Source organism: Prionailurus bengalensis, chromosome B2, assembly GCF_016509475.1.
Source record: "Prionailurus bengalensis isolate Pbe53 chromosome B2, Fcat_Pben_1.1_paternal_pri, whole genome shotgun sequence".
NCBI lineage: Eukaryota > Metazoa > Chordata > Mammalia > Carnivora > Felidae > Prionailurus > Prionailurus bengalensis.
Window position 1 is genome coordinate 48,853,974 of NC_057349.1, and position 12,200 is coordinate 48,866,173.

General features: G+C 37.4%; 1 protein-coding gene across 1 annotated transcript in view; it reads right to left on the reverse strand.

The window, feature by feature from the left end:
* PKHD1 (PKHD1 ciliary IPT domain containing fibrocystin/polyductin) overlaps positions 1–12,200 on the reverse strand; it is a 484,305-nt gene that overhangs the window by 41,502 nt on the left and 430,603 nt on the right. Inside the window, 3 exon segments of the mRNA XM_043591641.1 lie at positions 18–125; positions 8,006–8,093; positions 9,076–9,211. Of these exon segments, the coding sequence (XP_043447576.1) occupies positions 18–125; positions 8,006–8,093; positions 9,076–9,211 (332 nt within the window).

The window sequence follows — 12,200 nt, forward strand, 5'->3', positions numbered from 1 at the left end:
CACTGTGCTGATATTACCTGGAGGGGAAGTGACAGTAAAAATAAAGTGCCAATTTGACCCAGAGATCAAAACTGCCAAGTTGGAGAAGCTCACATAACCATCTTGACTTTCTGCCTGAGTACACCCTACAAACACAGGAACAAAAAGTAAATGTTAGTTACTTATCAAGAGCAATTTCTTCAAGTCTTCTCTATAGAGGCAATTGGACAATAATGGAGAAAAAAAGATTTAATTAAAGAGATAAATCCATCAGGCTTTTCTTAGATAAGTCTTCGAACCAAATAATCCATGGGGCACCTGGGTGGCTCAGTCGGTTGAATGTCTGACTTAGGCTCAGGTCATTTCACAGTCTGTGAGTTTGAGCCCCACGTCGGGCTCTGTGCTGACAGCTCAGAGCCTGGAGCCTGCTTCTGATTCTGGGTCTCCTTCTCTCTCTGCCTGTCCCCTATTCATGCTCTCTGTCTCTCTGTCTCAAAAATAAACATTAAAAAAAAAGAACCTAATAATTCAAGATAGAGTAATAACAGTAATTTAAAGTTTACTATGCCAGACTGTGCTTTATATACATCATTTTAAATAAACTGCTAACAACCCTATAAAATATGCTATTATTATCTAGGAAATAGATAATCTTATAAAAGGTAACATTACTTGGAACTGGGGTTATAGTCCCAAATCTGCCTGATTTTAGGGTTTGCATTCTTAACCACTACTATACATTAACTATTATACCAATGAATGTCTGTCAAGAAAGAAAGTCTATTATCATCCAGGTGTCAGTTTGTAGGCTCTGCCTCTCTTCTATTCAAGGGATCTGTAGTTTATGTGATGGCAGAGTTAGGTCAATAGAGTAGAACCACAGAAATGCATCAAATCATGACTAATAAAGGCTGTCCTGATTTAACAACTTGGATCGTCTGGGCTATGGTTTCCATGAATAAAATGCAAAAAAAGAAAGTTTACATCTTCTGACAATAGGCCATCCATTTATAAAGTGAAAGAAGGCAACTTAACTCAGGATCACATTCACAGTGCCATTAATTAGTCTTCTGACTCCACCACCCTCAAATTACTTTGCTAATTAACAGCTGCTACAGTTCACTCTGGAAATGTCACTATGATTGATATGACGGACAATGAGTTAGCAGAGTGGTCTTAAAGTTTATAAATTGGTTTGAGATCTTTAAGGCTGAAAGGTATCATAAAGATATAATATGCTTAGTGTTACATTTTTCAATTCAATTGCTTAATTCTTTTTGTGGAAACATTGTCTTTCCTCATCAATTTTGCAGAGCTAACTAAAACTTCTTTTTTCAAAAACATCTTTTCCTTCATCTCTTCAGCATCCCAAAATAAATAAAATGCCCAGAAAAAATGGAAATAAATAAGCCAAGCCTCAAATAAATGATAGGCGCCCAAGATAAATGCAGTTTATACTCTTTAAAACCTATATGCATCAAAATTATGGTCAATAAACTCTTGCAAACAATGAACTGCAGAGTACAGATGTTCAACATGAAATCGTTTGCTGCAGTTTTTCCTTTGACAAACGTCCTTATTGTTCCCATCTTTGGAGGAATACAAAGCAGCATTTAATCGAAATGTGTCCGTCGAGCACAGTGAGTCTGCCTCGTAGAACAGCCGCCAAACTGCCTAATGGTAAGTGTTTTAGCTCCAAATGGGTTTGCTTTTGTGTTAAATACCAGCTTGCCTCAGAGATCTCTACAAAGATTCCCATATATATCTATGATATTCTCAGATTTGAAGCATATGTGCCCAAAAGCTGAGGCAGTTGCTGCCAAGTACAGTACATTACTCCAGGGTTCATCATATCACTGGAATGGTAATTGTGAAATATACAAATGCCATCGACAGGCTCCCTGATCAAGCTGGTATAAGCAATGTACTGGCTGAGGGAACTTAGGATGAGATGGGGTGCTAGGCTTGAAGCAAGATTGAAATTCACTACATGACTTACCAGGGAGTGTTACCTGAATATGTTTCTGCAGGGCATATGGTTTACAAAATCCCTTTCAGCCCCAATTCTCCCCCATGTCTATCCCTCTCACCCTGATAACACTAGCAAACTGTTACATCATTAATGTTGAGACTTTATTTTTTTGTAAAAATATTAAGAACATATTTTTTCTACAACTAGGATCTATAATTAAATATGAAAGGTTTATAGGACCCATAAATAATTATCTCAAGTATATAAATTCCCTTTTTTTGTTAATAGATTACAACCTTCTTTTTATAGAGGAGGACACACTGAGACAAAAGAACATAAAGTTAAATTATAGAATAAAAGATTTAGACTGGACATATAGGTCTGGTTCTGTTGTTATTATTTTGTGTTTCTCCAGGAAATACTTAGAATAAGTCAGGTAATCCATCCCAAATGATTTTGGTTCCACTCTTTCTGAAGTTAAAGAGAAGTATTTCATTATGGCTTCAAGAAATACTTTCACTCATATGAAAAAGGGTGTTTTGGTGATGTGGGCATTCTAAAACCACAAAACTTCACAAGATTTTTTCCGTACATCATGACATACACAAAAACGTGTGCATAGAAACAACTTCAGCTCATTCCTCATACTTCTTCAGTGGATCTTCCAAGGAGGACAATGATGACAATACTAATCCAGGTGACTCAGCTACCTTGAGCATGACATTGTTAACTGAATAAAATAGCAATTTCATTCATTTTGCGTGGTCATAATACGATTCTAAGTTATTCATTGAGGATATCTTTGGGATAACTGAAAGAAAACTAATAAAGGATTAGGGGAGGGTGTCAGGAGTGGGGCAAAATAAAGCATGGGGTATGAATATGGTATGGTATAGAATAAGGTATGGAGGATGGGTAAAGGGGAGTATGAGTAAGGTGGTGGGTATAGGTAATATATGAAGAATGGTGAGTTATGGAGTATGAGTGAAGTACAGAATATGAGTAAACTACAAAGGATGAGTAAAGGTATGAAATATGAGTAAGGTAAGGAATATAGGTAACTGAGCTGTACATATAAAAATGGTTATGACAACAAGTTTATGTTGTATATATTTTACCACAATATTAAAAAGGAATATGGGCAAGATACAAACTATGACTAAGGATATGTAGTATGGGTAAGGCATGGAATATAAATAAGGTACTGGATATGGGTAAGTTATAGAGTATACATATGGTATTGCTATGGACTGAAAATTTTTGTGCCTCCAAAATTCAAATGTAGAAACTTAATCTCCAGTGTGTTGGTATTAAGAGGTGGGGCCTTTGGGGAGTGATTATTATTAGAGCCTTCATAAAAAAAAATCCAGAAAGTTCTTTTGCCCCTATTGCTATGTGAGGACAGAGTGAGAAGATGGCCATCTATGAATCAGGAAGCAGGCCTTTACCAGACACCAAATTTGCCAGCACCTTGATCTTGGACTTCCCAGCTTCAGAACTATGAGAAATAAATTTCTTTGTTTATAAGCCACCTTGTCCATGGTGTTCTGTTATAGCAGCCTGAAAGGACAAAGATAGGTATGGAGTGTGTGTAAGGTTTGGAGTGTGGATAAGATATGGAATATGGGCAATATATGGAGTAGAGAATAGGGGTAGATGAGCTTCAGTATCCAGGTGAGGGTAATTGATGTACACATTAGAACATGAAAAAAGCTAAAAATTGATTTTTTTGACACTGTTGTCTTAAGATCAGAAGGTAAGTGAATTACTGTTATATCTTATGAATTTCACACCAAAATGCCAGCAACAGCTAAAAGGCATTGAAGAATGGACCGAATGACATCACCAAAACAGGTAATTTAAAACTACCTAATGGGGCGCCTGGGTGGTTCAGTTAAGCGTCCAACTTCAGCTCAGGTCATGATCTCAACATTCATGAGTTCACGCATCAGGCTCTGTGCTGACAGCTCAGACCCTGAAGCCTGCTTCAGATTCTGTGTCTCCCACTCTCTCTGCTCCTCCCACACTCACACCCTGTCTCTCTCTCTCTCTCAAAAATAAACATAAAATAATAAATAAAAATTAAAAAATAAAACTACCTCATAATGCAATTTTGAATGTTTAATTTTCACATTGGCCAACCTTGGATAGCTTTGCTTAATTATCTTACTTTCTTAATGATGTGGCTTGACTTTGCAAATTTGTGCAGAGAACATTTTGAGATGTCCTTTTTCCTGTGATTTTAAACCTAAGGAGTTTCAGAGTTAACTGTGTTAGTAAAGAAATAACCAAGAAGAGCAAAAATATGAGTCAACAATATGGGTGTTACTTTCACCAAAAGTGAGTAAAATATGCATTGCTGTAAGTGGAAGAATAGAAAATATAGAGTCTATGAGATGAGTCTCACAAAATAAAAAGCATTGCCTGGGCCTTTAAACTGCATTGTTCATGGGGCGCCTGGGTGGCTCAGTCGGTTAATCGTGTGACTTCAGCTCAGGTCATGATCTCACAGTCCGTGAGTTGGAGCCCCGCGTCAGGCTCTGTGCTGCCAGCTCAGGGCCTGGAGCCTGCTTCAGATTCTGTGTCTCCCTCTCTCTCTGCCCCTCCCCTGCTCATGCTCTGTCTCTCTCTGTTTCAAAGATAAATAAAAACATTAAAATATTTTTTTCTAAATAAAATAAAATTGCATTGTTCAGGGGTGCCTGGGTGGCTTAGTTGGTTAAGCATCTGACTTTGGCTCAAGTCATGATCTTATGGTTTGTGGGTTCGAGCCCTGCATTGGCTCTGGGCTGATAGCTTGGAGCTTGGAGCCTGGAGCCTGCTAGACAGATTCTGTGTGTGTCTCTCTCTGCTCCTTCCCTGCTTGTGCATGCTCTCTCAAAAATAAATAAACATTTAAAAAATAATAAAAAATAGGTTTTTTAAATAAAATAAAATTAGACTGTACAAAGAAAAAGTGGATAGGGTGCTCAGGAGAGTAACAAGACTATGGAAATTTGAGAAAATTACACAGCACAGGCTGAAAAGATTTAGTTTCTTAATAAGTAGATAAAGTAGGGAATTCTTAGGCCAGAATAGTTGAAAGCCAACTTGAAAAGATATAGCAGGCAAATTTATAGCTCTAATAAGAGAGGAACGGAATGAGACAAGCCTGAAACAGTAAGAGTTTTGTAGCTATGGAATATCTACTCATGAACTGTCAATTACCTCCTTAAGAAAATTTTCAGAAGGGACTAGTTCTATTTTCTGGAATTACTGTGTAACTTTGCAGGAAAACAAAAGTATAAGCTAAAAAAAACAGTGATGTAAAAAATATCTGGGATTAATTCATGAAAAATTATGTTGAATGATAGGTCATTAAGTTGGAAACTTTATTATTTTATAGGTTTCCTTTTTTCAAAAATTTTTTTTTATTATTTTTGAGACAGAGAGAGACAGAGCATGAGCAGGGGAGGGGCAGAGAGAGAGGGAGACACAAAATCTGAAGCAGGCTCCAGGCTCTGAGCTGTCAACACAGAGCCTGACACGGGGCTCGAACTCAACAGTTTGTGAGATCATGACCTGAGCTGAAGTCGGACACTTCACCAACTGAGCCACCCAGGCACCCCATACGTTTCCTTTTTTAAGGACAAGTAAGAATGAAAGGGGAAGCAGGTGTTCCATACCAGATGATAGTAACAGTTTAGGCCAAAAAATAAATGTAATTAGCAGGAGAGGCAAGATTTAGTATTTCTATGATGGACTTTTCCCCATACATTTTAGTATTTTATTAATTTTTTTTTTTACAGAATCCATGTGAAAGAGCTTAGGCTCATTAGCCAGGTTAGAGCAAGAAATAATCATAAAGTCATGGCTTATTCTTGGAAGGCAGCAATTTTATAGATAAGCTGATATTTTGAACTGGTGAATAAGTCATTTACAAGTTTGTAAAAAGCATTAAAGGCAACCCAAAAACAATAGAAATGTCCTAACCAATTCATGAAGTATATAAGGAATCTGATAAGCTGATTTTTTAAAAGAGTTATCAACCCTCTAATTTTGCTTCTAGTTGTTGCCTGTGCTTTTAATGTCATATCTATGAAATCATTGCCAAGACCAATGTCAAGAAGATTTCTCTATGTATTTTCTTCTAGGAGTTGTCAGGTCTTATGTTTAGGGCTTTGCTCCATTTTTGAGTTGCTTTTTCTGTATGGTATAAAATAAAGCTCCAAATTCACTCTTTTCCATGTGGATATCAGTTCCCCAGCACTATTTATTGAAAAGTATGTCCTTTCCTCATTAAGTATTCTTGCCACCCTTGTTGAATATCAGTTGGCCATATGTTTTTGGTGTGAATTTATTTCTAGGGTCTTCATTCTGTTCCATTGATCTATACGTCTATCTTTAGGCCAGTACTCAACTGTTGTAATTACCATAGTTTTGTGATATACTCTGAAACCACAAAGTGTAACACTTTCAGTTTTATTCTTCTTTTTCAAGGGTGCTTTGGCTATTCAGGATCTTTTGTGGTTCCATATAAATTTTAGAATTGCTTTTGATATTTCTGTAAGAAATGCTACTGGTATTTTGGTAGAGATTGCACTGGATCTGTAGATCACTTTGGGTAGTATGGACATGTTAAGTAAAGTTAGAGAAGTAGGATTACTTGTCAAACTCAAAAGCTTCTGCACAGCAATCAACAGAGTAAAAAGGCAACCTACAGAATGGGAGGAAATATTCATAAGATATATGTCTCATAAGGTGTTAATTTTTAAAATATATAAGAAACTCTTGCATCTCAATAGCACAAAAACTCATAACCTGATTTTTAAAAATAGGCTAAAGACTCAAACACACATTTCTCCAAAGAAGACCTACAAATGGCCAACAGGTACAGTATATGAAAAGATGCTCAACATCCGTAATCATCAGGGAAATGCAGACCAAAACTACAATGAGATATAATCTCACACCTATTAGGATGGCTATTATTAAAAAAAAAAGAAAGAAAGAAAGACAGCAAGTGTCGGTGAGGATGTAGAGAAGCGATAAGTCTTGTACATTGTTTATGGGAATGCAAAATGGTGCAGCCAATGTGGAAACAGTATGGAGGTTCCTCACAAAAATAAAAATAGAATTACCACATGATCCAGCAAGTCCTTCTGGGTATTTATCCAGAAGGATTGAAATCAGTATCTCAAAGAGATATCCAAACCTCCATGGTCATCACACTGCTATTCATACTAGCCAAGATAAGAAAACGATCTAAATATTCATCAACAGATGAATGGATTTTAAAAATGCAATATATGCATACAATAGCAAACCATTCAGCCTTAAAAAAAGAAATCTGGAAATATGTGACAATATGATTATCCTTGAGGACATGATGCTAAATGAAATAAGCTAGTCACAGAAACACAATTCCATTTATATGAAGGATTCCATTTATATGAAGTATTTAAAATAATCAAACTCAGAGAAACAAAGAATAGAATGGTGTTATTTTTACTTTTATTTATTTTATTTTATTTTTTATTTTATATGCACAAGCCCCAGGAAAAGTAAATGAAGCTACCAGTACCTACCAGTACTAGGAGTGAACAGGAAGGCAACAGAGGACAAAGAATGGTAGAAAGGGGAAAATAAACTCTAAGGGGCTGCTCTGGGCCAGGTGTTTGCATTTGCCATTGAATTTATGCTTCATAACATTGAGAGTGTTTCTGTTTCTCCACAGAAACCACATCATACCTATGACTTGCTCCCTGGGCCAGTCCATGGTACTGTAGTACCAGAACCATTTGTCCTGAGGGACATACCCTTTTTCTTACAGCATTTTGAGGATACGGATATTACGAAAATGTTCCTTCATCAGAAGAGGAGGTAGTTCCTTAAGTATTTAATCCCAGCCAATTCTTCCTTTTTACAGATATGGCACTCTAGACTGAGGAAAAGGAGATATCTTCCAAATTACCCAAGATATTGACCCTTACTCACCTTGCTATGAATTCTAGTGGTTGCAAACATTTTCTTGCAGATGCAGTACTAACGTCTCTGAATGTCACAGGTACCTACCTTTCAGCACTGAATCTGATGTCCCTTCCAGGGAAACAGAAATGGCCCAAGGCTCTGAGGGAGGCCCCAAGGACTCTATTCTCTGATTCTGGAAATAGAAAAAATAAGGTGGGGAGAAGTAGATTGAGAAGAGAACTTGGGGAAGTTATCTAAAACATAAAAAAAAAATCAGACAGAATCTTTTATGAAACACATATTCAGCAGAGACATGCAAAGGAAGGAAAATGATAAATATTTTCTGTCTTATGTTAAGAATGTATCAAAATTAGCTTATCAAGAAAAGAGAATGGAGATTATCAAAGGAGAAGTTTGGGCATATCAGTGAAGAGGAGAAAGGAAAGCTAAGTTTACAGAAGAGAGTGGCATTATGTGTTGAAGGTTCACAAGGAAGGTTTGATTGAGAGAAGAGAGCAGGACCACACTGGCCGAGTGTCAGATTACTTCAAAAAGGACAGGTTTCCAAGTGTGGACCTAAATCTCACAGTCTTCCTCCCTGTGCCAACAGGGCAGGGGTACATTTTTACAATAACGAGTAGAAAGCTGATTCAATTATCTCATTTTACTTCTCCCCCACTCCCATGACCTAAATAAGTATTTAAAAAACTAGAATCAGAGGGCATGGACACTAAAATTAGAATTAAGCACAGACGCCTTTGTTGATGATTTACTTAACCACATATAAAAGAAATCATTTAAAATAGCAAAAAGCTATAATGCAGATGTGGTAGCATAAATTCCTTCATTAGCATATGAAATGACTTCTTTGAGAAGGCTAGATCTCCAAAAGATATGAGAGACCTGCTTCAAGAATTTGGCTGGGGAGGAAAAGTATCAGGATTTGATTTTTACTCTTGATCACATTCTGGGCACTCAGAGAAAGTAGAAGGAAACCAAATGTGAGATGGAAGGAAGATGGCAAAAGGGCAAAAGTATTATTAGAGGTTCTCAGTGCAGCAAACACCGCATGGGGCACTCTGTCAATGTGTGACATGGTGGTGAAATCTAAAACATGTGCCAGATATGACATGCTCCCAGCCCTAAAGAGAGGTTGTTACCCATGAACCAGTTACCTGCTTATCCAGAAAAACAAGCTGTGGTTGTACCCTAAGTTCCTTTCCCACTTCTCCATCCGAAGGCTGGACCAGAACCGAGAGAGCATGGGGCCGAATGTATATCAGATTCCTAGTTTTAAAACTGCTTGTATTTCTGGCATGCATAGACAAAAATAGAATAATCCATAAGGTTACAGATATCATGGCAATAACTATTTCTATAATGCATTATTGCCAGTGAAAATATTTGCAGTTGCTTTTGCTTCTAGAAACTTTGTAATGCACTCTATAGAAACATGATCTTAAAATCAAAAAATAAATATATTTTTATTGTTTATGCTTGCTTTTAGCATGGGCAATGGATGGACTGGGCGTGTGGGAGGTGTGGGGAGAAGCACAAATTATGAACTTAGATTTTGTCACCATTCATTAATATCAGTCCCAAGAATGCCTTATCAGACTAAAATATTTAGAAGGTGCAGATATGTTCACTACTCTGCTCAAAAACCAGCTCTCCCCACAAAGGCTCTGATTTGTAGTGTTTTCCAATTTTGATGGTATAAATACTTCTACCATGGCTGATTCTATGACACCGAGATGACGTCATTGGAACAAGTTGGCAGAGGTGCCTGACAGCAAGCTCCAGCAACGGCGCTGTGTTACTTGGAATAGTTCATTTAATCCTAACAACAACCCTTTCGTATTTACATTCTCCACAGTGTGCTTGCACTAAATAGGCTCAATAACTGTGGAATTAATTGATTAATGTATTTTAATTGAATGAAGCCCTCAGGGAGAATAATAACTGAAAATTAATATATGCCAAGCACGTATGGTGTACCAGGTGCTATTCTAAGCTTTCCACATATAAACGCGTTGCATCTTCAAAATAACACTGTGATGTAGGTATTTCTACTTAAACATGAAGAGACTGAGGCCCACAAAGGCTTAAATGCCTTGCCAGAGGTCTCACAAATGGTTAAGTGTATGATCAGGGTCTAGAGCAGTTAACCAATGAGCTGTATCATTTTTTACCTTTCAAGTACATTAATAACTGATGTGACTTAGCAATAAAATGCAATATATATATATACATATATATATATGTATATATATATAACAAAATGCTTATGTAATTCATGATACCTCAAAACAGCTTTTTACCAAAGCTTTGGTGTTTCTGATGACCAAGATAGCTTCATTAAAAGAACATTATACATTATATATCTATTATCTTATTGTCTATTGTATATTATGTATCACAGTCATGCAATAGATTTCTAGCAATTGAATGGAGATATATAGACATCATATAGCACATATATCACCCTAGTATAGAGCATCCATTGTTGACTTGTTCTCAAAATAGCCTAGGTCAGGTATAATAAGGCTTTGATTAAAAAAAAGAAAAGAAAAAAAAAGAGTAGCCTACCCTGCCCCGAATGCTTGTAAGTCAACTACTTTATTCCCTAACCCTTTTTTCCCTCTTATCTAAAGAGAAAATAAAATATTTATTTAACATGGAAGGTGTATGTCAGGTGTATGCCCCTTTTTGGGACAATTAGTCCCAAAAAGAGGAAAGAGTGAAAGAGCAAATAGAGTGGATCAGGAACCATGAAGGTTCTGTAGGAAGCACTTTCTCTTTCCCCCAAGATTCCTGGGAAATGGGGACAGAGTGGGAACATGTGGTTCTAAGAGTCCCCTTTGGTCATCTACCAGTTAAGGCCCTGACCTCTGTGCTAGAATCACTCACTGGGAATTTAACATACACCAGCCTAATCTCATTTATTACTTTGCTTAGCCTGAGTGGGTAAGGATCCTTTTTTTTTTTTTAAGGGGAACAATTTAAATTGGATTTTTAAAATCCATGCTATTAATTCTAACCTTCCATGGGGCCCAGGTTATTGGAAAATTCTAACATTGTTACAAGATCCTATCTCTCCCCTAACCCATTTCTTAAATGCTTTCTCATGTGGGATAGGGTGCAGGCTAGCAATGCGGTTAAAGAAGCTGGAAGACCCCACCAAAGATCCTGACACATGTACAGTGATGTCTGAAAACGAAGAGATGGGAGCCACCGGTCTCAGCACCCGCTGAAAGGCCTATCCCTGACACACTTTAAAGTTTATTGTGAGCAAACATCTCTTATTAAATGTAAACAGCATCTTACTGGAGGTCAGAGACTTGCTGCTACAGCATATCCCAAGGTAATACCACTTTAAGCTCCACATAAACTCTTAAGCAGTTTCTATCCTAAAACCTGACCGTAGGTGGTACAGTTTTTTACGATATGTTATAATAGTGCAATAAATCTGTTAGCTTAAAATCGAATCTCCGTGGCCTTTTAGAGAAATCATCATTAAATGCAGGGTCCTGTTAATGATGCCATCGAAGTGAAATTGTTTAATCTGCTAAGGGGGTGAAAGGTCACCAAATGAATTTTTTATAATACATCAACTTGACACGCAATAGGGAAAACTGTAATAGATAAAAGCAAAGGAAAAGGGCACTGTCTTCTTCTGATAGGTCAATAGCAGCCAAGAGAGTCACTCATCCACTTTCCTTTCACGATGGGGCTCCTTTTGCATTTAATATGGACACCCAATTAATACCTCAGCACCACAGACAACCTCATTTTAGGTGACTTATAGCAATTTCTCCCCCTTCCCTGAAATGAAAGTGATCACAATACATCATAGCATTGTGCGAATTAACGTTAATTGATTCAAGTTACCAAGCAATGATGGGCCACTTATATAATCTAGGCGTTATTGGGTGCTAGAAGGGATGGAGGGAAGATTAGATTCCAGTGTCCGTTGCTGTGACGACGGGAGTCACCTGACGCCTTGTTAGACAGTTGTAAGGTTCTATTGCTGGCCCCAGTGGGGTCGTCAGTAAACTGGAGTGATGTCCAAACATCATTATACGCTGCTCCGATATTAAAGCAAAGGGATTAGCAACTTATTGCAAGCAACCTGGATTTGTCATGGTGCTGTCGTTATCCAATTTCCAACTGCTAATGTGACTGTAGCCTGCAGGCAGAAGGACCTACAGCCAAACTTTAAAAATGGGGGAGGAGAGTTCCCTCCAACCCTCCCAGTTGTAACTGCTATTTAACAGCTTCCAATACCAAGTCAGGTATG